A 25,930-nucleotide genomic window follows, 5' to 3' on the forward strand; every position below is an offset into this window, starting at 1 on the left:
AAGCTTTCAGTTTTTCTGCATCAAAACTGCAACGTGAGCACTGAGCCTTATCCTTAATTCTGCCTATTAGATTCTTAGGAAGAACTAGAAAAGGCCATACTGTTTAAAAATATGGTAGGACACTATAATGGTCTGATTGTGACACATCGCATAAGTAATAACATTAAACATAAGAATCTAGATATAAGAAAATGCTCCAAAACATATGGAAAAATACCATATTAAAAAATAATAGTTTGAGGGTATATATGCAATATTTTGAGAATTTGGGATAATCGGTCACTCCTCCTGCCATTAAATAACTCACTTTGAAATGGCTACCCACATTGATCCGCCTTACAACAAGGCATCCTTGTTTTTAATAACCATAGCTACATAGACAGTGCTATATTGTTAGCACGTGCTATTACAGCATTCACTGTTATGTGTGATATTGAAATTGTGCTCCCACAAAAATATCAAAAGGTTAGAATTCACTGAAGTAATTAATGAGTAAAATGTTTCATTTTTATTAGATAACTCTCTAAAAACAGGGGTACAGTCACCACTGTGAAAAAAGCCCCACCGTGTTTGTTTAAAATCGTATTAAATTGTAAATAACAATCTCCAGTTCATTTGTGAACCCTCCTCTGATTGTACTTGAAAGATATAGATTGGATCAGCGTTTAACATTGGTGTATCAGTGTATGGGAACCTGCAAAAACACTGGAGCCTGCTGTTACCGCTCCTAAAACCCCCAGTGCTGGGGTTACCCAACAATACCACTGTCACCTACGCTATAATCCCTTCTCCACTGACCCTACGTGTTTCTGTATACTAATTCATCAGGGGTCTATATTTGTCAAAGTCTAGCCAAAGCGCCAGTGATGTAGAACTGTAACAGATATTCTGTTACACACATGGAAGCGTGCTTAAGTATCGTTAGCTCCGTCCCCTAGATGGGAGGGCTCTGGGCATTAATGAGATGCACTCCTCGGCCTCTCTCTGCGCTTGCGCGTCGGACGCAATGTTTGGTGCTGGACTTCCGGGTATGTCAGCTGACGTGCCGGGAGTCACATGACTGCACGTTGCGGCTGACGTGGACGACAGTGATTGGCCGTTTTCGAGGCTTTGCCTCTGCCCAGGGGGAGGAGTATTAATTATATTAACTCTGAGTCCATAGTGAAGCGTGCCGCTGATATCCATGCGAGCACGCTTCCGTGTGTGTAACAGAATATCTGTTACAGTTCTACATCAATGGCGCTTTGGCTAGACTTTGACAAATATAGACCCCTGATGAATTAGTATACAGAAACGCGTAGGGTCAGTGGAGAAGGGATTATAGCGTAGGTGACAGTGGTATTGTTGGGTAACCCCAGCACTGGGGGTTTTAGGAGCGGTAACAGCAGGCTCCAGTGTTTTTGCAGGTTCCCATACACTGATACACCAATGTTAAACGCTGATCCAATCTATATCTTTCAAGTACAATCAGAGGAGGGTTCACAAATGAACTGGAGATTGTTATTTACAATTTAATACGATTTGAAACAAACACGGTGGGGCTTTTTTCACAGTGGTGACTGTACCCACGTGCTATTACAGGAAGAAGGTGCTGGAGGAAAAAATGATTAGAACTGTGGAGACTACTATGTAATAAATGTGGCTTTTTACAAGTCAATCCACCTAACATTAAATCGGAATTTGTAATGCTGCTACAAATTTTTGGGAAAAAAGCAGCAAACATTAAAGTGATGCCTATTATAATTGACTTAGTTTTCACCGCTTTTGTCTTTTCTGTACTCACTTACACAGCTCTCAATGAGCGCTGTGTATAGAATAGAGGCAGCTTCAGCGTCGCTGCCTCTATTGGTCCTGGTGGTCGCATGATCGCCGGGATGCTGGTAGACAGAGGCTGCTGCTGGGTCTAACTAGGCCGAGCACCAGGGGCGTAGCTAAAGGCTCATGGGCCCCGATGAAAAAGTTCTTATTGCCCCACCCTCGCCGCAAACTTCTCATGGCCGATGGTCCGCAGCTTTCAGCTGCATCACTGCGTCTCCTAAGGGACCCAACAATGTAGCACTAGCAGCCAGGTGCGTCACTATGGACTTAAAATGTCAGGGGATATAGCCCCAATACATATGTGTCCGCCCAAAAAAATGTGTGTGTGTGTGTGTGTGTGTATAGGAGACAGCATAGCATATCTATAGCACTACGACCCTATAAACTATGGATAGGATTAGATACATTGGCTCAGCAGACAGTATCACACATGATAGGATTAGATACAGTGGCCCAGCAGACAGAATCACACATGATAGGATTAGATATAAGGCCCAGCAGACAGTTTCACACATGATGGGATTAGATACACAGCTCAGCAGACAGTATCACATATTATAGGATTAGATACAGTGGCTCAGCAGTCAGTATTACACATGATAGGATTAGAGATAGGGCCCAGCAGACAGTATCACACGTGATGGGATTAGATACAGTAGCTCAGCAGACAGTATCACACATGAGAGGATTAGATACAGTGGCTCAGCAGACAATATCACACATGATTGGATTAGATATAGGGCCCAGCTCGCTGACATTGCGGCTCCAGCGCTGGACCCAGGAAAGGTAAGAATAATAATTGTTTTGCTTCTTTATGTGTTACAAATTATTTTTGTGTGTTTTTTTACAAGTTCGGTTGTTGGACTACTTTGGATTCGAGGACTAATTCAATGACAGTGTTTTTTTATTCTCAATAAAATGGTTAATGGGGGTTGTGTTTTTTTATTTCAATAAAATATTTTTTCTATGTGCTTGTATTTTTTTAAACTTTATTATTACCGCCTTAGTAATGGCCGCTGGAAGATTGATAACCTCCATTACTAAGGCTGGGCTTAATGTTAGCAGGTGCAGAGGCTAACACTAACCCCCATTATTACCCCGGTACCCACCACCACCAGGAGTACTGGGAAAAGCCGGGTACAAACCAGTACCCGACCATCTGTAGTGACGGTCAGGCACCAGGGCGGCCGCAGGCTGGTATTATAAGGCTGGGGAAGGCCAAAAACAGTGGCCCTTCCCACCCTGGTAATGCTGCCTGCTGCTGCTGTGTTGTATCTGGCTGGTTATGAAAATTGGGGGGAACCCCACATCATTCTTTCCAATTAATTTTTATTTTAGTTTTTTAAAATGACGTGGGGTCCCCCCCATTTTTCATAACCAGCCAGATACAATAAAGCAGCAGAAGCCTACCATTACCAGGGTTGGAAGGGCCGCTGTTTCTGGCCTTTCCCAGCCTGATAATACCAGCCTGCGGCCACCCCATTGACCGACCATCACTACAGATGGTCAAGTACTGGATCGTACCCGGCTTTTCCCAGCACCCCTGGTGGCGGTGGGTACCGGGGTAATAAAGGGAGTTAGTGTTAGCCTCTGCATCGGCTAACACTAAGCCCCGCCTTAGCAATGGACGCTGTCAATCAGCCGGCGGCCATTACTAAGGCGGTAGTAATATAGTTTAAAAAAAAACACAAAGACATAGAAAAAATATTTTATTGAAATAAAAAAAACACACACAACCCTCGTTATCTATTTTATTGATAATAAAAAAAGCCGTCATCGATGTAGTCCTGGAATCCGACGTAATCCAACGACCGAACCTGTAAGAAAACACACAAAAAACGATTAGTAACACATGTGTTAGGCTTAGATACAGGGCAAATGTGTGATACTATCTGTGGGACCCTGTATCTAAGCCTACCACAAGGTAGGCTTAGATACAGGGTCCTGAAGACTAATCTTATACAGTATAAGATTACTGTGTGCTGGGGTCCTGTATGTAAACCTACCATGTCGTAGGCTTAAATACAGGGCCCATCAGACAGGATCACACATGGGCCATGTATCTAAGCCTACCATGTGATTGGTTAAGATACAGGGCCCAGCAGACAGCATCACACAATCTGTGATCCTGTCTCATGGGCCCTCTAAGCCTGCTACATCGTAGGCTTAACCCCTTCCCGACATTTGTTGTAAGTATACGTCATGGAAAGTCAGTGCTTCCCGCAAAATGTTGTATACTTACGACAAACGGGAAAACAGTTATAGAAAAAAATGAGAACGTTTTAAAGTAAAGATGGCTGCTGTTCATTACAGCAGGCCATCTGTACTAGATGCCCAGGGGGGTGTCGCCTCATCCCCGCATCGGCGATCGCCACCATTGGCCGGTCAATTCAGACGTTTGCGGCTTTAGCCAATTACTGTGCCACAGGGCACAGTGATATGGCGGTGATTGGTGCTGTCTAGGACAGCACCAATCACTACCATGTTCCATGTAAAAACTGGCGGTGATGCCAGCCCCCCGATCGCTACGGTTGGTCGGTCTGCACCGACCGACCAATCGCAGCCATGGCGGGTGTTTGAAACACCCTCCACCAGCCCTGCCCACCTCATTCCGGTTAGGAACGGTGAGCAGAGCTGGTGTGACCGTCTGTGAAGCCAACTTACCGAATCTGAGGCCCTCTGTGCTGCGATCCTGCTGTGACGTCTTCATCCGACTGCTTCCTGCTGAAGAGTGAACCGTCATCATCATCATCTGTGCTGCTGCTGATTTTTTTTTATTTTTAGCAGCAGCACTTGTTTTTTCCTAAGCTTCTTATCCCTGTACCCTCCCCATCCCCCCTCCCCCTCTTTCCCTTTTTACGTCCTGCGGCCGCTGAGTGCGGATCAGTGACCGCCATCACTGATCAGCATCCGTGGTAATTTTTTTTGCCGCAAGTTTTTGGGCCTTTTTTATTACTACACCTTTTTTTTGCGTGCGCCCTGCGGATACTGAGTGCTGAGTCTGATAATCAGCCTCAGTGGTAATTTGTTTACGTAGGTTTTTTTTTTGGCCTTTTATTTTTGTTTTTATAAAACTGTAAAAAAAAAAGAGTAGCATTAGAGTAGTGGACGTATACTGACGTCCGTTTTGTAAAAAAAATATATAGCAGAAGTTATAGCTATATATTTTTTATACAGTTTGAATAAATTTACATCTTATAGTCAGCGTCCATTTAGTGACGGACATTCAGTTCGTTCACTAAATTTTTGATAGCGTAGCAACCGTTAGTATAAATTTATATCTTATAGTCAGCGTCCGTTTAGTGACGGACATTCAGTTTTTTTTTAACTGAAGTTCGTTCACTAAATTTGTGATAGCGTAGCGACAGTTTTAGTGTCAATTTACATCTTATAGTCAGAGTCCGTTTAGTGATGGACATTCAGTTTTTTTTTTAACTGAAGTCCGTTCACTAAATTTGTGATAGCGTAGCGACCGTTTTAGTATAAATTTACATCTTATAGTCAGCGTCCGTTTAGTGACGGACATTCAGTTTATTTTTAAACTGAAGTCCGTTCACTAAATTTTTGATAGCGTAGCGACAGTTTTAGAGTCTATTTACAGCATATAGTTAGTGTCAGTTAGTGACGGACATTCAGTTTTTTTTAACTGAAGTTCGTTCACTAAATTTGCGTTAGCGTAGCGACAGTTTTAGAGTCTATTTACTGCGTTTTAGTTAGCGTCAGTTAGTGACGGACATTCAGTTTTTTAACTGAAGTTCGTTCACTAAATTTTTGATAGCGTAGCGACAGTTTTAGAGTCTATTTACTGCGCTATAATCAGCGTCAGTTAGTGACGGACATTCAGTTTTTTTTTAACTGAAGTTCGTTCACTAAATTTTTGATAGCGTAGCGACAGTTTTAGAGTAAATTTACAGTGTTATAGTTAGCGTTAGTTACTTATTTGTTAGTGTCAGGTAGTCAGGAATTTTTCTTCTTTTTCTTCTCTTCCTTTTTTTTTTTTCCAATAAATTTCATTTACACGTGTAAAAGCACAACACACACAACCACCTCTATAAAAATAAATTATTACACGTGTTGAAGCACTACATACCCCCCTAATAAAAATGTCCCAATCATCCCAAAGGGTCTACTCAGCCGAGGAGGCATACGCCATCCTGGCCTCTGACACTGAATCGGCCAGCGAGGGAGAAGAGGAAATTGCCCCATTCCTCTTGAGCTCCTCCTCATCATCCTCATCCAGTGATGAGGAACCCCTACAAAGGCGCCCCAGGACATCAGCTCAGGCAACCCCCCAAATTAGTGATATCGTGTGGAACCCACCCCCTGATAATTATGAGCCTCACATTCCGGATTTCACAGGGAGCTCAGGAATTCGGTTAGAGACTGCAGGCCTCACAGAAATATACTTTTTCAAGGTCTTTTTCTCTGAGGATTTTGTTAATTTAATGGTGGCACAAACAGATTTATATGCCCAGCAATTTTTAGCCCAAAAGCTCACTTCATCATTTGCTAGGTGGACCCCCATAGAGGCAGCAGAAATGATGAAATTTTGGGGCCTTGTTCTACATATGGGCCTAGTAAAAAAAGCCAGAGATTAGGCAATACTGGAGTGCGGACATTTTATACAGCACCCCATTATACTGCATGGCAATGACCCGGACACGATTTGAAATTATTCTGAAATTTTTGCATTATAGTGATAATGCACAGTGCCCACCCCGTGATGACCCCACATACGACCGCCTATTCAAAATCAGGCCAGTCATTGATCATTTCTGCACCAAATTTCCTGAAGTGTACACCCCCGAAAAGAATATAGCAATAGACGAGTCCCTTGTACATTTTAAGGGGAGACTAAAATTCCGTCAATACCTGCCAAGCAAGAGGGCAAAGTACGGAATTAAAATTTACAAGCTGTGCGAGAGCAGCTCAGGGTACACCTACAGGTTTAGGGTTTATGAAGGGAAGGACACCAGGATAGAACCCCCAAAATCCCCCCCTGTCCTGGGAGTTAGTGGGAAAATAGTGTGGGATTTGATGCACCCACTGCTGGACCAGGGTTATCACCTTTACGTGGATAACTTCTACACCAGCATCCCACTATTTAAATGCCTCTCCACCAGAAATACTTCAGCATGCGGCACCATGCGCAAAAACCAGAGAGGCCTCTCTAAAAATCTGATTGGGCAACCAATAAGAAAAGGAGAAAGCAGGGCACTACACAGCGATAACTTGTTGCTGGTCAAGTATAAGGACAAGAGGGATGTCCTTATGTTGACCACAATACACGGTAGCGGCAGCACCCCTGTACCTATCTGAGGTACCACCACAATGACCCCCAAGCCAGATTGCATCCTCGGCTACAATAAGTACATGGGAGGGGTTGATCTCTCTGATCAAGTACTAAAGCCATACAGTGCCATGTGGAAAACAAAGGTGTGGTATAAAAAGCTGGCCGTGCACATGGTGCAGATGGCATTGTATAACGCTTACGTGCTATACCAATGTGCAGGCCGGACAGGGACATTCCTTAATTTTCAAAAGGTGGTTATCAAGGCCCTTGTATTTGGGAACCAGGAAGGGGTGGGCCCCAGTACTTCTAGAAACGATGGTCCACGTATTGTACCAGGACAACACATTCCCAGCGAAATCCCCTCCACTGGTAAAAAGGGAAGGACCCAAAAAAGGTGCAAAGTCTGTTACAAAAGGGGAGAAGACGAGACACCATTTATCAGTGCGACACCTGCCCCGACAAACCTGGCCTGTGTATAAATGAGTGCTTCAAAGTTTATCACACATCCATGGATTTTTAATTGGATCATTTATTTAAATGCTCACTAAACCCCTAAATAATTTCCTTGAGCGCCATGGTTTCCCAAAAGGGGTCACTTTTGGGGGGTTTCCACTCTTTTGTCCCCTCAGGGGCAAAATGGCCTCCGCAAACCATTCCTGATAAATTTGAGCTCCAAATGGCACTCTTTCCCTTCTCAGCCCTGCCGTGTGTCCAAACAGCCGTTTATGACCACATGTGGGGTACTATTTTACTCGGTAGAAATAGCTTTACAAATTTTGTAGAGCTTTTTCTCCTTTTGTCCTTGTGGAAATGAAAAAAAATATAGCTAAGCCTACATTTTATTTGAAAAAATGTAGATTTTAATTTTCACGACCTACTTCCAATAATTTCTGCAAAAATCCTGTGGGGTCAAACTGCTCACTATAACCCTAGATAATTTCCTCAAGGGGTATAGTTTACAAAATGGGATCACTTGTGGGGGGTTTCCACTGTTTTGTCCCCTCAGGGCTTTGCACATGCGACATGGCCTCCGCAAACCATTCCTGATAAATTTGAGCTCCAAATGTCGCTCTTTCCCTTCTCAGCCTTGCCGTGTGTCCAAACAGCCGTTTATGACCACATGTGGGGTACTGTTTTACTCGGTAGAAATAGCTTTACAAATTTTGTAAAGCTTTTTCTCCTTTTGTCCTTGTGGAAATGAAAAAAAATATAGCTAAGCCTACAATTTATTTGAAAAAATGTAGATTTTCATTTTCACGACCTACTTCCAATAATTTCTACAAAAATCCTGTGGGGTCAATATGCTCACTATACCCCTAGATAATTTCCTCAAGGGGTGTAGTTTTCAAAATGGGGTCACTTGTGGGGGGTTTCCACTGTTTTGTCCCCTCAGGGGCTTTGCAAATGCGACATGGCCTCCGCAAACCATTCCTGCTAAATTTGAGCTCCAAAAGCCAAATGGCGTTCCTTCCCTTCTAAGCCCTGCCGTGTGTCGAAACAGCAGTCTATGACCATATGTGGGGTACTGTTTTACTCGGGACAAACTGCTCTACAAATTTTATGGTGCTTTTTCTCCTGAAGTCCTTTTGGGAATGAAAAACAATTAGCTAAACCTACGTTTTATTGGGAAAAATGTAGATTTTCATTTTCACGTCCTACTTCCAATAATTTCTGCAAAAAACCTGTGGGGTCAAAATGCTCACTATACCCCTAGATAATTTCCTCAAGGGGTGTAGTTTCCAAAATGGGATCACTTGTGGGGGGTTTCCACTGTTTTTATCCCCTCAGGGCTTTGCAAATGCGACATGGCCTCCGCAAACCATTCCTGCTAAATTTGAGCTCAAAATGTCGCTCTTTCCCTTCTCAGCCTTGCCGTGTGTCCAAACAGCCGTTTATGACCACATGTGGGGTACTGTTTTACTCGGTAGAAATAGCTTTACAAATTTTGTAGAGCTTTTTCTCCTTTTGTTCTTGTGGAAATGAAAAAAAATATAGCTAAGCCTACAATTTATTTGAAAAAATGTAGATTTTCATTTTCACGACCTACTTCCAATAATTTCTACAAAAATCCTGTGGGGTCAAAATGCTCACTATACCCCTAGATAATTTCCTCAAGGGGTGTAGTTTTCAAAATGGGGTCACTTGTGGGGGGTTTCCACTGTTTTGTCCCCTCAGGGGCTTTGCAAATGCGACATGGCCTCCGCAAACCATTCCTGCTAAATTTGAGCTCCAAAAGCCAAATGGCGTTCCTTCCCTTCTAAGCCCTGCCGTGTGTCGAAACAGCAGTCTATGACCATATGTGGGGTACTGTTTTACTCGGGACAAACTGCTCTACAAATTTTATGGTGCTTTTTCTCCTGAAGTCCTTTTGGGAATGAAAAACAATTAGCTAAACCTACGTTTTATTGGGAAAAATTTAGATTTTCATTTTCACGTCCTACTTCCAATAATTTCTGCAAAAAACCTGTGGGGTCAAAAATCAGCGGAGAAAAAGTTCATAAATTGACCTGCATTGCATTTTTTTTAATTCGCAGTACGTCAGTTTATGCTGAGGAATCGCTGCACTTTGTTGCGGATTTTCCCCATTGTATTCCATGGGAGGTAAAATCCGCAACAAACAGCAAATATTACGATTTTTGCAGCAGAAAAGACACGAAAAAAAAGTGTTCCATTTAATTAAAAAGCCTATATATACCCCTCCCGGGAGTTGCCATAGCGGCATATCGCTTTGTTTTCCGTGCAGCTTGGCCTTCTGGGATGAGGTTTCATCCATGTGACTGCTGCAGCCAATCACAGGTTCACACGGGACGGATACGCTGCGTAAACACACACAAATGTGGTGTGATTTTTCGGACGGAATTTCCGCTGTCCGCTCCGGCCTTCCTGGATGCTGAATTCAATGGGGAGCTAATTCTCGCAACAAATAGCAGTTTTTGCGTTTTCTGTGTTCCTCCCTCCAGCGCGGCCTCCTGGGATGACGATTCAACCCATGCGACCGCTGCAGACAATCACAGGCTGTAGCGGCGGTCACATGGGATAAAACGTCATCCCAGGAGGCCGGCCTGTGTGACATCAGGAGGCTGGCTTGGGTGACATCAGAAGGCCGGCCTCCTGGGATGACACCTAATCCCAGGTAACTGCCGCTGCAGCCAATCACAGGCTGCAGCGGTCTTCTGGGATGAGACGTCATCCCAGGAGGCTGGCCTGCTGTGGCTGCAGTTTTCCACAGCAGACATTCCGGGCAAAAAACTGCACCACAGTTTGGTGCACTTTTTCGCTCGAAATTCCCAGCGGGGCACAGGGCGAATGCGCTGTGTGCTATTATGCAGTGTATCCGCCCCGTGTGAACTCAGCCTAATGCAGTATTTGAACAAATCTCATCCAAATGCTGCGTAAATGCTACGTCAACTCAGGAGGCTAGGCTGCAGGACGGCAGAGGGATGCATCTCCATGGCTACGGGTAAGTATGAAACTTTGTTCTTTTTACGTGCAGTTTTCCACAGCGGACATTCTTCCCGAAAAACTGCTCCACAATTTGGGCAACCAGCGCGGATACGCTGTGTGCTTTTATACAGCGTATCCACCCTGTGTGATCACTAAAAAATATTTATTTAAGTCCATAGATTACATATCTTTGCAACATGTTATTTGCTGAATCTGTCCTGTCCTTTCAATACCTGGCAAACTCTATCCATGAGGTTGAAACGCTTCTTTATTATTCTATAATATTCTTTTTGTTTCTCAAATAATTCACTATCCACTCTTCTGAGAATTAAAAATCAGCGTTCCTTTCCGCTGAGGGTTTCCGTCAGAAGTTTCCATCGGGTCAACCCCTCAACGGAAAGGCAAACTGAAACCTTAGTTTCCTTTTCCCTCAGCATTGAACTCAATGGTGATGGAAACCTAGCTAATGGTTTCCATTTGTCACCGTTGTGACAGAGTTCTGTCGTTTTGACGGAATCAATAGCGCAATCCAATCAAAAACGACGGAACCCTGTCACAATGGTGACAAACGGAAACCATTAGCTAGGTTTCTGTCACCATTGAGTTCATTGGTGAGGGAAACGGAAGCTAAGGTTTCAGTTTACCTTTCCTTTGAGGGGTTAATCCGATAAAAACATCTGACGGAACCTCTCAGCGGAAAGGAACACTGATGTGAAAGGGCCCTTACAGAAACTTGAGAACCATGCCAAATTAGTATTGTACCATTATCCCTTATGTTAATGTATATGATATATAATCTTGGGTCTTAGTTCACATCTGCATTGGAGGCTCCATTGAGGAGCCTCCGTTGCAGAATCTGTAAAAACTCAGGAAAAACACAGTGCTGCACTATTTTTTTGGGCAAAATAACGAACATCATGATGAAAACCCAAGGAAACTCATTAAAGTCAATGGGGTCTGTCAGATGCTGTTGTTTTCCATCATGTGATGGTTTAAACACAGCATTGAATTACATTTTTCTGCTCCTAATACAGAATAGAAGAATGGATATCTTAGTGCAGATGTGAACATAGCCTAACAAATAGATGTCAAATGTAGACAAACAGAATCTTTAAAACACTGTATGCATTATATGAAAATATACCATTGGTGTGGCTTCTGTGAAATCCATCAAAAGATCCCCTGGTTCTAATGTGAAAGAGCTTGCTTTACTGGGACTCTGTAGAGAAATATTTTTAAGAATTATTTTTCCCCTAAGCACCACACATCAACAATAGAGATGAGCGAATTTCCCAAAATTTGTGTCCGTTTTGATCAAATTAGATGTCTATTAATAATCAAAATGATTGCTAAATATAAATCTTTATTGGTACATTACAATATAAAAACATACTTAAATAGACTCAAATAGTAATTTGGAGATAATAGAGCAATAAAGCTCACACAGCCTATTTGGAAACGGAAGTATAATTACACAATCCATGGCAGTTTATTAATCAACATGAATAAGGGAGAACAGATAACAATAAAAAACAATCCCTCCTATATAGTACAATGTTAGATTGTCCAGCGCTAAAAAACAAACAGTAGAAAAAAAGTAGCACAAGCCAATAGTGAACCGGCCACAAAACTACTCTCAATAAAACACTAAATCGTATGATAAATCAAATAGTGTTGTATGTCAAAAGATATCAGTATAAGATCAATGACTGACATATAACCATCATAAGTCAATGAGGGAGGGGGATTTATTAAGACTGGCATTTCATTTGCCTGTCTTAATATAAAGAAAATTGGAGTAAGATTAAAAACATTTATTAATAGGCAAATGCAACCAACGACTGCGAAAGTGCGCCATCCATTTCCACCTTTCCATCAGACATAATGTAAAAGAAATAATAAGTATACTCACCTCACGTGTCCCCTAGCGCAGGCTATGGCTCATACAAGATCCTGACACCAAGCAGCCTTATATGTGGGGCAGCACTCAATGTTATCAGTGCTGCATTACAGACAATGTCCTGACGCTGCCCGGCATCAAGACTTTGTATAACCCGCATCATGCTAAGGGGAGCCTAAGGGGACCTAAAGGGGAGAAGAGGAACGGTGAGGCGAGCATTCTTTTTTTTTTCTTAATTGTCCGATGGGGTAGTCTGATTGAGAACGGGGGTGGTACGGGCCTTTACTTTGCTACACCCAGTGAGTAAAATCTACACCAGCTAGCAGCGCAAACTATAATAAATCTGTGGGGCCACTGTGGCCCGGACCCTTTTGGGAACCACATCCTCTTTTCAAAAAAGTGGCGAGGGCGGTGTAAATATTTGTTTTGCAAATTACGACTTTTGGAACATTTTGCGACTTTTCTACACCAGAAAACTGGCGTAGAAAGGTTGATAAATTAGCACTAATGTGACCACAGAAAAAGAGAGTTTCTTCATCTGATACAATTAAGTACCCTGAATCTTATTAATCAAAAAATGCACAAATACTAAAAGCAGTGTATACATTTAGATTACATTGTACTAATAGGGGAAATACTGTTTAAGGCACCCTGCCCACCACCGTGCCCGTAATCACAGTCCGCAGTTATGGACATGGCCGGTCGCTGGTGGCTGCGGACAGTCATCTGCATTTTCAGCCTGTGCTCCCATAACAAAGTATGGGAGCACGGTCCAAAATAAGCCAAAGATAGGACATGTCCTATCTTTTGCGGATGCTTTTTACGGCCCGGACATCTTCCCGCAAATATACAGGAAGGTGTACGTGGTCAAGAGAAATTAATTGGTCCGTAATTGTGAACCTTATTTACGGTCCGCAATTACGGACGAATTCTCCGTTCGTGTGCATGGGGCCTTAAAGGTAACAAAACTTTCAGAAATAAGGCAATCAGAAACCAAGCGGCTCAGCGCACACCCGATTGCTTCTGCCGCTCTGTTTAAGCGATCGGTGGGGGTCTCATTGCTCAGACCCCACCAATCAAAACTTCTGAAGTGTTCTGAAAGATTAGTTACCCTTCAATATATATAAATCTCCCCCCAGGACATGATGGCCATGGTGTGCAACATTAAGAAAGCTACCTCGACGTGCGTTTCACTGTATCCAACAGCTTAATCAGGTTGCAAGTGTATCAAAAAGAAGTTTTTTCTTAAATCTTTCCAAAGAAGGCAATTATCTGTGAATCCTGTAGTTGATGGTACATGCCCCGCATTTATATCTTGGTGCCATCGAACGAGGGCTTACGTGATTCAGAGCTATTCACGTCAGTCACATGACCACGTAAAGACGTGGCCACTTCACAAACTGGTAATCACAACAACCAGTACACAAAGGGCCCCTCTCGATGGCTAACAAGGCAGGTACAAGAAAGAAAATCAAGAGCAGCACCATGCAGGAATGAACAATAAATGTGGGTGCCAGCCTCAGGATAAAGGCTATATCCTTTGTAATAGTCTACAAAAAAGGGCAGCACTCCTGGAACTCCAAGTGAAAAAATCAAGTGATGAACTTTATTCCATAAACTGCCAAAACGTTGCTTATGGAATAAAGTTCATCACTTGATTTTTTCACTTGGAGATCCAGGAGTGCTGCCTAACAAGGCAGGTAGCTTTCTTAGTGTTGCACATGGTGGTTGTCGTGTCCAGAAGTGAGATTTATTTATACTTTGTTTCATTATATTTTCCCTATTGTGATGTAATCTAAATGGATACAGTGGTGCTAGTATTTGTGCATTCATTATTTATTATTGGGTCTTTTTTTCTGTGGACACATTAAGTTACTGTATACTGGTTAATTGCCATTCACCTTATACTGGTATCGTTTGACATACAACACTATTCAATTTATCATATGATTTTGTGTTTTATATGCATGATCTTATTGTGAGTATTTCTGTGGCCGGCTCACTATTGACTTGTGCTACTTTTTTTTCTATTGGTTGCGTTTTAGTGCTGGACGTTCTAGCATTGTAGTACATAGGAGGGATGTGACATTATTTGACTGTAATGTTTTCCCATATTCATGTGGATTATGTAATTATACTTCCGTTTCTAAGTAGGCGGTAAGAGCTTTATTGCTCTATTATCTATAAGTTACTATTTGGGTCTATTTAAATATATTTTTTAGATTGTACTGTACCAATAAAGATTTCTATTTTTGACATTTCTTGTGGGCCTTTGCGGGCTATTTGTGTTTCCCTCAGGGTGATGTACTATCAAATTATTGTTAAAAAAAACTCCAAATACATTGCCTTCAAAATCAATTTTTACACTTGTCTATAGAGCATGAGAAAAGCGATCCGATAATACCTAAATTTTATTGATTGGTTATGCCTGTCCCGAGTTCGAGTAATCTACCTTCAGCACTACATGTGAAATCCTCTGCAGCTCTCTCTTCAAATGGGCGTGCACTTTCTGTTTGTGATGTGAACTAAGGAAATGCAATTTTCTTTATTTCCCATGCTGCCGAGTTTGTCTTCACATGAACGTGCTCTGCAGCACAACCAATCAGCACTCAGATTCTCATTCTCCTACTTCTGTCTTTCCTCAGCGTTGCTATGCAGATATCATCGGCATAGCAACGCTGAGGAAAGGCACAGTGCTGTAAGTGGATCAACGCTGGATCAGAATCCAATGGTAAGTATAGTACCTACGAAACCACGGATACCACCAATAAAAAGTGTGATAAGTAGATGCTAAATTACCAACGCTTCTAAACTCCTCTATGGGCGATAATAAACTGACATTTTACACTTTGTTGAGTGAAAACAGCATGCTCTCGCCATCTTACCCGCAATTCATGCACTGCAAAAATAAAACATTTCAGATTTCGCAGGTTTCTAAACTTTTGGAAAATTCGGACCAAAGTTGATTTTTGTAGAATCGATTAGCTCATCTCTAATCAAGAAATATCTAGAAGTAATTCATTCATGAGCATACTGTATACGTAGACATGGAAATAACAAAATCAGACATATGTAGATGAATGCAAGCTGGAAAATAAGTTTAACATCAGCTATACAGGGGAAGTCATGCACTATGAATTCTTAATATCAGAAGAAGCATATTTCTTAAAACAGACAGATCCAGGAGCATAAACATAGAAGGTGCAGAATTTGCTGTTGCATAAGGGCCCTGGTGTTAGAGGTGGCCCAACAACCCCTCTCACACAGAAGAAGACACCTGTATTATCAAAATCCCATGGTAGGTGGGGGGCCAGTTGCAGATTCAGCATTTTTTCTCTATGTTTTTTTTTTTACTGGGAATAAGATAGCAGATTATGCTACATTATTCCAATAGCCAAAATCAACAGAAAGAAACCTGAATGAAAAGAACTTATGCAAGTGTAAACAGAACCTAAATTAAAATAATTTTACTATAAATATTGTGATGCTTTGACTTACTGTGTCTCTTCTCCCTGTGCACAAATAATAGCTATATCGTATATATCTTTATACATCCAACACAATATGGACCGCATTCATACTGTATCTGGACAAAGTCTTTGCTATGTATCAAATGCTTTGCAGCTAAGAATTTTCTGTTATTAATTTGTAAATTGTTTGCACAACATGCAATATGTAGTATATTTTAGAGAGTATTGTTTTTACCTTACCAGTTATTGGAGCTACTTTGTATCGAACAACAGCTTCTCTTAAATCAGCATTTTAACATGTCCTTATGAGAAATGGTCATGTTAACTGACTTGACAGAACAACATGTATTTTAGAAATATCAGACAGTACTATTGACCTTCTCTACAGAGGATGCCTGGGAATTTCCATTGGAAGCCAGCAGAAGAGCGGCCCTCTGTTCTGCAGCTGATTCTGCAGCTACTGCGGCAAGTGCTGGGGGAAGATCATCTTCATCACTGTGGTTACTAGAAAATCAGAGTATATCATATTTAGAATCGCTATAAACATTACTGGTGACTACAATGCACAAATATTATAAGTGCTCTAAGGAAATTACCCTAAAGGGAATATTTTATTGTAGGAAACACATTAATTGCACAGGGTCATGCAGTTTTACAAGTGGAGTGTCAAGCTTGGTTGGAGAACTTCATTGCTAGGACAGAAATGGTTTGTCCTGCTTCCTTTTCTAACCTTTTGAAATCAGGGCTCCATGGAGTTAACCATCTGCTACAGTACGTACGGTTCTTCTATCCGCTGAAAATAGGCAGCCTGAATTTTCAGCAAATTATTTACATTTCCTCATTCCACAGCTTTTGCTGCCATTCTTCAGAATCCTAGTCCTAACTTTTTCTTTGGGCTACCATACTGACCACTTCTGAGAAGACTTCTGAACTATAGAAAATTATAATTAGAGTCTAGTAGTTTCTGTGGCATCAACACTCATAGCTGAGCTGGACCTCTGTCAATTTCGAAGGAACGGCATCTTGAAACATCTTTTACTGCACTCCTGCTTTCTTCTGATTTTTTTTGGGATCGGACTTTACATTTGTAGAATGGCTGTCTTGTTGCTAATTTCACACTTGCTATAGTTAAAGAATTCATGATTTGAAGGTTCGCCTCACCTACATCTTCGTAATTTTTGTTATCTTTAACCCACTTTGATTCCTTCTATACCCAATTCTGTCAGTTTGGTTTTAGGCTATGTGCACACACACTAATTACGTTCGTAATTGACGGACGTATTTCGGCCGCAAGTACCAGACCGAACACAGTGCAGGGAGCCGGGCTCCTAGCATCATAGTTATGTACGATGCTAGGAGTCCCTGCCTCGCTGCAGGACAACTGTCCCGTACTGAAAACATGATTACAGTACGGGACAGTTGTCCTGCAGCGAGGCAGGGACTCCTAGCATCGTACATAAGTATGATGCTAGGAGCCCGGCTCCCTGCACTGTGTTCTGTCCGGGACTTGCGGCCGAAATACGTCCGTCAATTACGGACGTAAATAGTGTGTGTGCACATACCCTAACTCTTTCACTGACAGGTATGTCTGCTTATTTTACACCCCTGATTGCCAAAACAAAAAATACACTATGCATTTTCACAATTATATTCATGAAATTAGACATTCTGTGGAATCTAAACGCAAAAACAAAATCTTGCTATTCAACATTACATCTAAATAATGTTTTGACAAAAGTATACACATTTTGTCCTGCTTTACCTACCAGTCATGACATTCGCCAGCATCTTAAACCCGCATTCATAAACGACCCCATTCTAATTTTCATGGAGTATTATTGCAATACTGATGAATATATTGAAAAAGGGATTTTCATACCAGAAGAAGTGATGGCATATGGCTAGGATATGTCATTACTTCCTGATCAGTAGGGGTTAGGATTGCCCCCTTTGCTACCAAAAAATACCAGCCAGATAAAGAGAGGGTCTAATTTTGTGGGCATGGTAAAAACCCTGGGGTATAGGGTAGTGAAAGAGTTCATGCTAACCGGTGATTATTTAATACTGCCACCGGCCTCCTGGTGTAACTTACCATGCAGATCGGTCAGTTATCGACCATGTGGCAACCAAAGTTGGGGCCCAACTGCCAGGACCCACTGATCCTCAGAATGAAGGGGCCACAGAGCTAGTTAAGTAATGCCACTTCTTTACACTAAATCTGTGCAGCTAAAAATAATGTCATTTTTGAGAGAACAAAATATTACTCAAGGAAAAAAGAAAAAGTAGAGCGCTGGAATCAGGGAGACAGCACTATTCAGGTCAGTTAACCAGTTCAACTTATATGACCTAGTGTTAAGTCCTCCAAAAGATAAGTTCACAGGTGGCAGTTGGAGCAATTTACATCTACATACATTTATACAGTATAAGGTTTGTAAAAATCCATGCATGGGATAGCATTTCAATTGCAGAAATTTCTGAAACAAATCTGTCAAAAGTAAACTTACCCTAAAGGGGATTTCCAAAATATACCCAAATCTCAGAAAAAAAGACACCATATTGACACATAAAAGAAACAATTTTGAAATAAGTGTGGCTGTCACTACTTAAAGGGGTTTTCCCATCAGGGACATTTATGACATATCCACAGTATATGTCATAAATGTCAGATAGATGCGGGTCCCACCTATGGGACCTGCACCTATCTCTAGGACGGGGCCCCCTAAACCCCATTCTCGTGCTCTGTGTTGTGGCTGAAACATGTGATTCTCGCTGAGCCCGTGCCGACCGCCCTCATGCCACGGGCCCCATAGCAGCCGCTATGGCTGCTACAGCGGTAATTGTGCCACTGGTTGGTGGTCTACGTCCGACGAAAAGCCAAAAGGAATCCCACTGTATGGCGTTTTGTGGGATAAGTCGCCTGGGGACTGGCCGTTGGAAACCTCCTGAAGTTACTGTCCATATATGGAGCTTTCCCAACATTCTCAATAAACATAGGGTGATAACGTGATGTGAATGGGGCCTAAACTATTTTACCTTTAACTTTTCTTATAGGTTTTCATTCTGAAGTCTTATAATGCTTCTTGTTATCTGAATAGAAGGAACCAAATACATGCATATTTTTCATACAGCTGTAATGTATACAGTGGAAAGCAATTCCTCTCATGATTTTGCCATGTAGCTACATGTACCCAACCACTTACTGCTCCTATCTCTGCCCTCACCAAAGAAAGGGTGAACGCAAAAAGTTGGACTCGTGAAGCAGAATCTGCATTCATTAAGCTTAAAAGGTCCTTTTCTTCTGCCTCCATTCTTCATCATCCAGATGTTTCCCGGCAGTTCTCATTGGAGGTTGATGACTCTTCCGTTGGTACTGGAGCACTTCTCTCTCAGAGAAACTCTAAAGGAAAAGCTGTTCCCTGTGGCTTCTTCTCTAAACTCTTCTCTGCAGCAGACAGGAACAACTCCATTGGAGACCGTCATTGGAGTGGAGACATTTGTTAGCAGGTTCTGCACATCCAGTAGTCATCTACACTGATCACAAGAAGCTCACCTACTTACAGTCGCACAATGTCAAACCAGGGGGTCACTTTTCTTCGCCAGATACAATTTCCAACTCCATTTCCGTCCAGCCGACAAAAATGTTAAAGCTGATGCACTATCTCATTCTTTTGAAACAGATGACCTAGAAGAGGATCCACAGCATATCATTGACCATTCGTGTATTATTCTGGTTAACCCTCTGAAGATCAACGCCATTTCTCCTGGAAAAATTTTTGTTCGTCCTACAGACAGGGGAAAAATTATTGCCTGGGTTCACAACTCGAAGTTGGCAGGTCACTCGGTCATTCTTAAAACTAGGGACTTTTTCTCTCGTCATTATTGGTGGCCCACGCCACCCAAAGACGTTTTAGACTATGTCTCTTCTTGTACCAACTGTGCCCAAAATAAAATTTCTGATTCCATACCTGCTGGCCTACTCCAACCTCTGCCAGTTCCGAACAGTCCCTGGCAACACATTGCCATGGATTTTATTACTGATCTTCCTTCCTCTGATGGTTGCACCACTATTTGGGCTATTGTTGACCATTTCTCAAAATGTCACATTTTGTGCCTTTCCCTTCAGCTGCTCGCTTGGCAAGTATATTTATTCAGTATGTCTTTTGTCTGCACGGATTGCCTCTGCACATTGTGTCTGATTGGGGCATCCAATTCACATCCAAATTATGGAGGGCCCTGTTTAGACTTCTTGATGTGAAATTGGACTTTTCATCTGTGTACCATCCGTAATCCAACGGCCAAGTTGAACGAATTAACCAAGTGCTTGAAAATGACAACTGGGTACATCTCCTTCCATTGGCTGAATTCTCATATAATAATCACACGAGTGAATCTACTGCTACCTCTCCATTTTTTTATTGTCTACAGCCAACACCATCATGTCCCTCTTCCGGTGCCTGCTTCATCTCAAGTTGCTGCAGCTGAAGCTCATGTTTCTAACGGAAATTTTCTCCAGATCTGGCAGCAAACCAAGTCTGCGATCCTGCAGGCAGTGGATCACATTAAGAAGTACGCTGATAGGAAAAGGGCGGATACGCTGTGTGCTTTTACGCAGCGTATACGCACTATGTGAACATTGCCTAAGTCTAAATCTTATCTGGGACATTATTGAAAGTATTAAGTTATACTCTATTATTGATGCAGAAAACTTACACCACGATATCATGAATCAGAAATAATCAGTATTCTTTGCATCCATTTTAGTTTCTTACGATTGATAATTAGAGTTATTAGTATGTTATATATTAACTAACTCCAGGATCATTGACATTAACTATGCTATAAAAAAATTGCCACATAGTACTGAGCTTACAGTTTTTAAAATCTTGCATGCTGTAATACAGAATTTGCCCAAAAAAAAATCTTGCATGCTTTACAGAGTCTGTAATAAACAACAGATATAAGCTGACAAGGCTTTCCCTGCCCTGTATGAAGTGGCCCTTATGCATTAATATTCATTCATGTCACAATCAATTACCCTTTGGGTCCCTGAAAACATAATGATGAGTTCAGTATGACAGGAGATAAATAGTCAGGGAGCTATGTTGTCAAGAAAGAACAGGTCATTAAGAAAGTGACATTACACAAGATGTCCTTCACGTCATATATTGACAAATGGGGAATGACAAAGAGCCAACATGATTTGTTTTATGGAATGAAGGCAGAACTTTTTAGCAGGCATAATTAGTGTCAGCCAGTTTTGGAACTTTATATGCAATGCATGTTGTTTCAATAATTTCAGAAACGCTGCAGAATTTTTGAAACGGAATTCTGTGTGGAAATTCTGCAGAATTTACAGTAGCAGCAAAGTGGATGAGATATGAACAAATCTCATGTGCAGCATGTCAATTTATGCTGCAGATTTGTTGTTCTTCTGTTGTGGGTTTCCCCCATTGAATTCAATGTGGATGTAAAACCAAACACATAGCCAAGCGTTGTGACGTTTGTGGCGGAAACGCTGCAATTTAACCACAAAACTCCCAAATAAGAAAAAAAAACAAGAACTTTTTTTATTTAAAATTAATAAAACAGCTCATACTTACTCCTGGCAATTATCATAGCGACACATTCCAATGTACTGAGTGGAGCATGGCCTCCTGGGAGGACATTTTATCCCATGTGACTGCTGCAACCAATTACAGGCTGCAGCGGTCACATGGGCTGCAGTGTCATCCCAGGAGGTCGGGCTGCACTCAGTATAGCGGAACGCGTCGCCATGACAATGGCTGAGATTAAGTATGAGCCGCTTTTTTTTTTTTTAACACTAATGAAAACCTGTACCACAATTTGGTACGTTTTTTTGGGCGTAATTTCCTGCGTGTTCTTGGTCAGATACGCTGCGTAGTTTAACCTGTATTCGACCTGTGGAAACCCAGCTTTAGACTTTCAAAATTTTATCAAACAGATACAGGTCCATCACCAGTGCTGAAGTTGAAGAGGACCACTTTGGTGTTCCTGATAAAATTATAGGTTATAGGCTAGAAAAAATGGAGTAAAAAGTATATTATATCTGTAAAGATTCCTATGAACTAGCACGATCCTTTAAACAAATTAAGCGACTTGGATGCAAAGTCATCGGCAGACCCCCACAAACATGTTTATTTTAAGCAGCACTGATCTCATAGATTTCAATGACAGGAAGAGACGATCATGCACTTAATGTGCATGTGCCATAAAATGCTGCGCGCATGTTCATTGATTTCTCTGCGGTGAAGCTGGGAGTGGGTTTTATCTGACCCCTTTTCTGCCTATAAAAAGATGGCGCTGCTCAAGCTGGAAAAAATACATAGCATGTTGACACAATTGCTGACTGAATGGATAGTCAGTATATTGCTAAAGGTACATCATTTATTGCCTACTAACCAACAATGACATTATTTAATTACTTTTTGTGTAAATAAAGTGCAACCTAATGTGCAAATCTATATGGTAATTGCCGGGAAAACGACATTATTGATAGGTCATAGAGCCAGGCTGACCGTAGTGTCATTTGAAAGACATATTGCTCACAGCCTTCGTTGTATAAATAATTACAACCTTAACCTTATAATAACAAGTGTCTACGATTTAGAGATATTTACTCCAAAAGGTAATGTACACTACCGTTCAAAAGTTTGGGGTCACCCAGACAATTTTGTGTTTTCCATGAAAACTCACACTTATATTTATCAAATGAGTTGCAAAATGACTAGAAAATATAGTCAAGACATTGACAAGGTTAGAAATAATGATTTTTATTTGAAACAATAATTTTCTCCTTCAAACTTTGCTTTCGTCAAAGAATGCTCCATTTGCAGCAATTACAGCATTGCAGACCTTTGGCATTCTAGCTGTTAATTTGCTGAGGTAATCGGGAGAAATTTCACCCCATGCTTCCAGAAGCCCCTCCCACAAGTTGGATTGGCTTGATGGGCACTTCTTGCGTACCATACGGTCAAGCTGCTCCCACAACAGCTCTATGGGGTTGAGATCTGGTGACTGCGCTGGCCACTCCATTACAGATAGAATACCAGCTGCCTGCTTCTTCCCTAAATAGTTCTTGCATAATATGGAGGTGTGCTTTGGGTCATTGTCCTGTTGTAGGATGAAATTGGCTCCAATCAAGCGCTGTCCACAGGGTATGGCATGGCGTTGCAAAATGGAGTGATAGCCTTCCTTATTCAATATCCCTTTTACCTTGTACAAATCTCCCACTTTACCAGCACCAAAGCAACCCCAGACCATCACATTACCCTCCACCATGCTTGACAGATGGCGTCAGGCACTCTTCCATCATCTTTTCAGATGTGGGTACTATTTAATGAAGCTGCCAGTTGAGGACCTGTGAGGCGTCTATTTCTCAAACTAGAGACTCTAATGTACTTGTCTTGTTGCTCAGTTGTGCAGCGGGGCCTCCCACTTATCTTTCTACTCTGGTTAGAGCCTGTGTGTGCTGTCCTCTGAAGGGAGTAGTACACACAGTTGTAGGAAATCTTCAATTTCTTGGCAATTTCTTGCATGGAATAGCCTTCATTTCTAAGAACAAGAATAGACTGTCGAGTTTCACATGAAAGCTCTCTTTTTCTAGCCATTTTGAGAGTTTAATCGAACCCACAAATGTAATGCTCCAGATTCTCAACTAGCTCAAAGGAAGGTCAGTTTTATAGCTCCTCTAAACAGCAAAACTGTTTACAGCGGTGCTAACATAATTGCACAAGGGTTTTCAAGTGTTTTCTAATCATCCATTAGCCTTCTAACACAGTTAGCAAACACAATGTACCATTAGAACACTGGAGTGATGGTTGCTGGAAATGGGCCTCTATACACCTATGTAGATATTGCATTAAAAACCAGACGTTTGCAGCTAGAATAGTCATTTAGCACATTAACAATGTACAGAGTGTATTTCTAATTAATTTAATGTTATCTTCATTGAAAAAAAACTGTGCTTTTCTTTCAAAAATAAGGAAATTTCTAAGTGACCCTAAAATTTTGAACGGTAGTGTACATATATTTAAAATATCAGACATGGAAAAAATGCTTAAACGTGTCCGCCTTTTGGTACATAATATTTAACTTGTACCTATTGTATTCTCTTATTTATTTATTTTTTTATCTAAAAGGACCAGAAATCGTGTGCGATTGTTTTATAATATATGTTTATGGGAGTCAGAGCTCCATTTTTCAATTACAGATATCTAAAGCTCCATCTTTTCACACAGTCGGAGTAAAGTGATGCAAAGCCACTAACGTGAGCTTACTGAAGATTTTATTTTGCTGATCCCATTTAACTCACTAACAAATCTGTCTTCATTATGCTCCCCCTACTAGTGGCTGCAAGCTGTCTGAAGTTTCAAATTTAACTCCATAGCAGTGTCAAGGTAAGGTGGACAGACATTAAAGAAACACTCCGGCAATATTTCTTTCTGTTTTGCACATATCAAGCTAACTCACCAGCAATATCCTAACAGTGTCATTTGTTTGTTAAGAGCTCAGTTGCACCTATACATACAGTGAAGGAAATAAGTATTTGATCCCTTGCGGATTTTGTAAGTTTGCCCACTGTCAAAGTCATGAACAGTCTAGAATTTTTAGGCTAGGTTAATTTTACCAGTGAGAAATAGATTATATTTAAAAAAAAACAGAAAATCACATAGTCAAAATTATATATATTTATTTGCATTGTGCACAGAGAAATAAGTATTTGATCCCCTACCAACCATTAAGAGTTCAGCCTCCTCCAGACCAGTTACACGCTCCAAATCAACTTGGTGCCTGCATTAAAGACAGCTGTCTTAAATGGTCACCTGTATAAAAGACTCCTGTCCACAGACTCAATTAATCAGTCTGACTCTAACCTCTACAACATGGGCAAGACCAAAGAGCTTTCTAAGGATGTCAGGGACAAGATCATAGACCTGCACAAGGCTGGAATGGGCTACAAAACCATAAGTAAGACGCTGGGTGAGAAGGAGACAACTGTTGGTGCAATAGTAAGAAAATGGAAGACATACAAAATGTCTGTCAATCGACATCGATCTGGGGCTCCATGCAAAATCTCACCTCGTGGGGTATCCTTGATCCTGAGGAAGGTGAGAGCTCAGCCGAAAACTACACGGGGGGAACTTGTTAATGATCTCAAGGCAGCTGGGACCACAGTCACCAAGAAAACCATTGGTAACACATTACGCCGTAATGGATTAAAATCCTGCAGTGCCCGCAAGGTCCCCCTGCTCAAGAAGGCACATGTACAGGCCCGTCTGAAGTTTGCAAATGAACATCTGGATGATTCTGAGAGTGATTGGGAGAAGGTGCTGTGGTCAGATGAGACTAAAATTTAGCTTTTTGGCATTAACTCAACTCGCCGTGTTTGGAGGAAGAGAAATGCTGCCTATGACCCAAAGAACACCGTCCCCACTGTCAAGCATGGAGGTGGAAACATTATGTTTTGGGGGTGTTTCTCTGCTAAGTGCACAGGACTACTTCACCACATCAATGGAAGAATGGATGGAGCCATGTACCGTCAAATCCTGAGTGACAACCTCCTTCCCTCCACCAGGACATTAAAAATGGCTCGTGGCTGGGTCTTCCAGCACGACAATGACCCAAAACATACAGCCAAGGCAACAAAGGAGTGGCTCAAAAAGAAGCACATTAAGGTCATGGAGTGGCCTAGCCAGTCTCCAGACCTTAATCCCATCGAAAACTTATGGAGGGAGCTGAAGATCTGAGTTGCCAAGCGACAGCCTCGAAATCTTAATGATTTACAGATGATCTGCAAAAAGGAGTGGGACAAAATTCCATCTAACATGTGTGCAAACCTCATCATCAACTACAAAAAACGTCTGACTGCTGTGCTTGCCAACAAGGGTTTTGCCACCAAGTATTAAGTCTTGTTTGCCAAAGGGATCAAATACTTTTTTATCTGTGCACAATGCAAATAAATATATATAATTTTGACAATGTGAT

General features: G+C 41.5%; 1 protein-coding gene across 3 annotated transcripts in view; it reads right to left on the reverse strand.

Annotated features, from left to right (window-relative positions):
- The window catches only part of EPB41L4B (erythrocyte membrane protein band 4.1 like 4B), a 592,948-nt gene that overhangs the window by 37,713 nt on the left and 529,305 nt on the right, over positions 1-25,930 (reverse strand). For 2 of the 3 annotated variants that reach the window (XM_075826847.1, XM_075826846.1), the window contains exons 21-22: positions 16,303-16,429; positions 11,700-11,774 (exon numbers count right to left, since the gene is read on the reverse strand). In XM_075826847.1, coding sequence (XP_075682962.1) covers positions 11,700-11,774; positions 16,303-16,429 — 202 coding nt within the window. The remainder of the gene's footprint in view (positions 1-11,699; positions 11,775-16,302; positions 16,430-25,930) is intronic. The other variant, XM_075826848.1, reaches the window with a different exon arrangement.

Source organism: Rhinoderma darwinii, chromosome 5 (genome assembly GCF_050947455.1).
Source record: "Rhinoderma darwinii isolate aRhiDar2 chromosome 5, aRhiDar2.hap1, whole genome shotgun sequence".
Taxonomy (NCBI): Eukaryota; Metazoa; Chordata; class Amphibia; order Anura; family Rhinodermatidae; genus Rhinoderma; species Rhinoderma darwinii.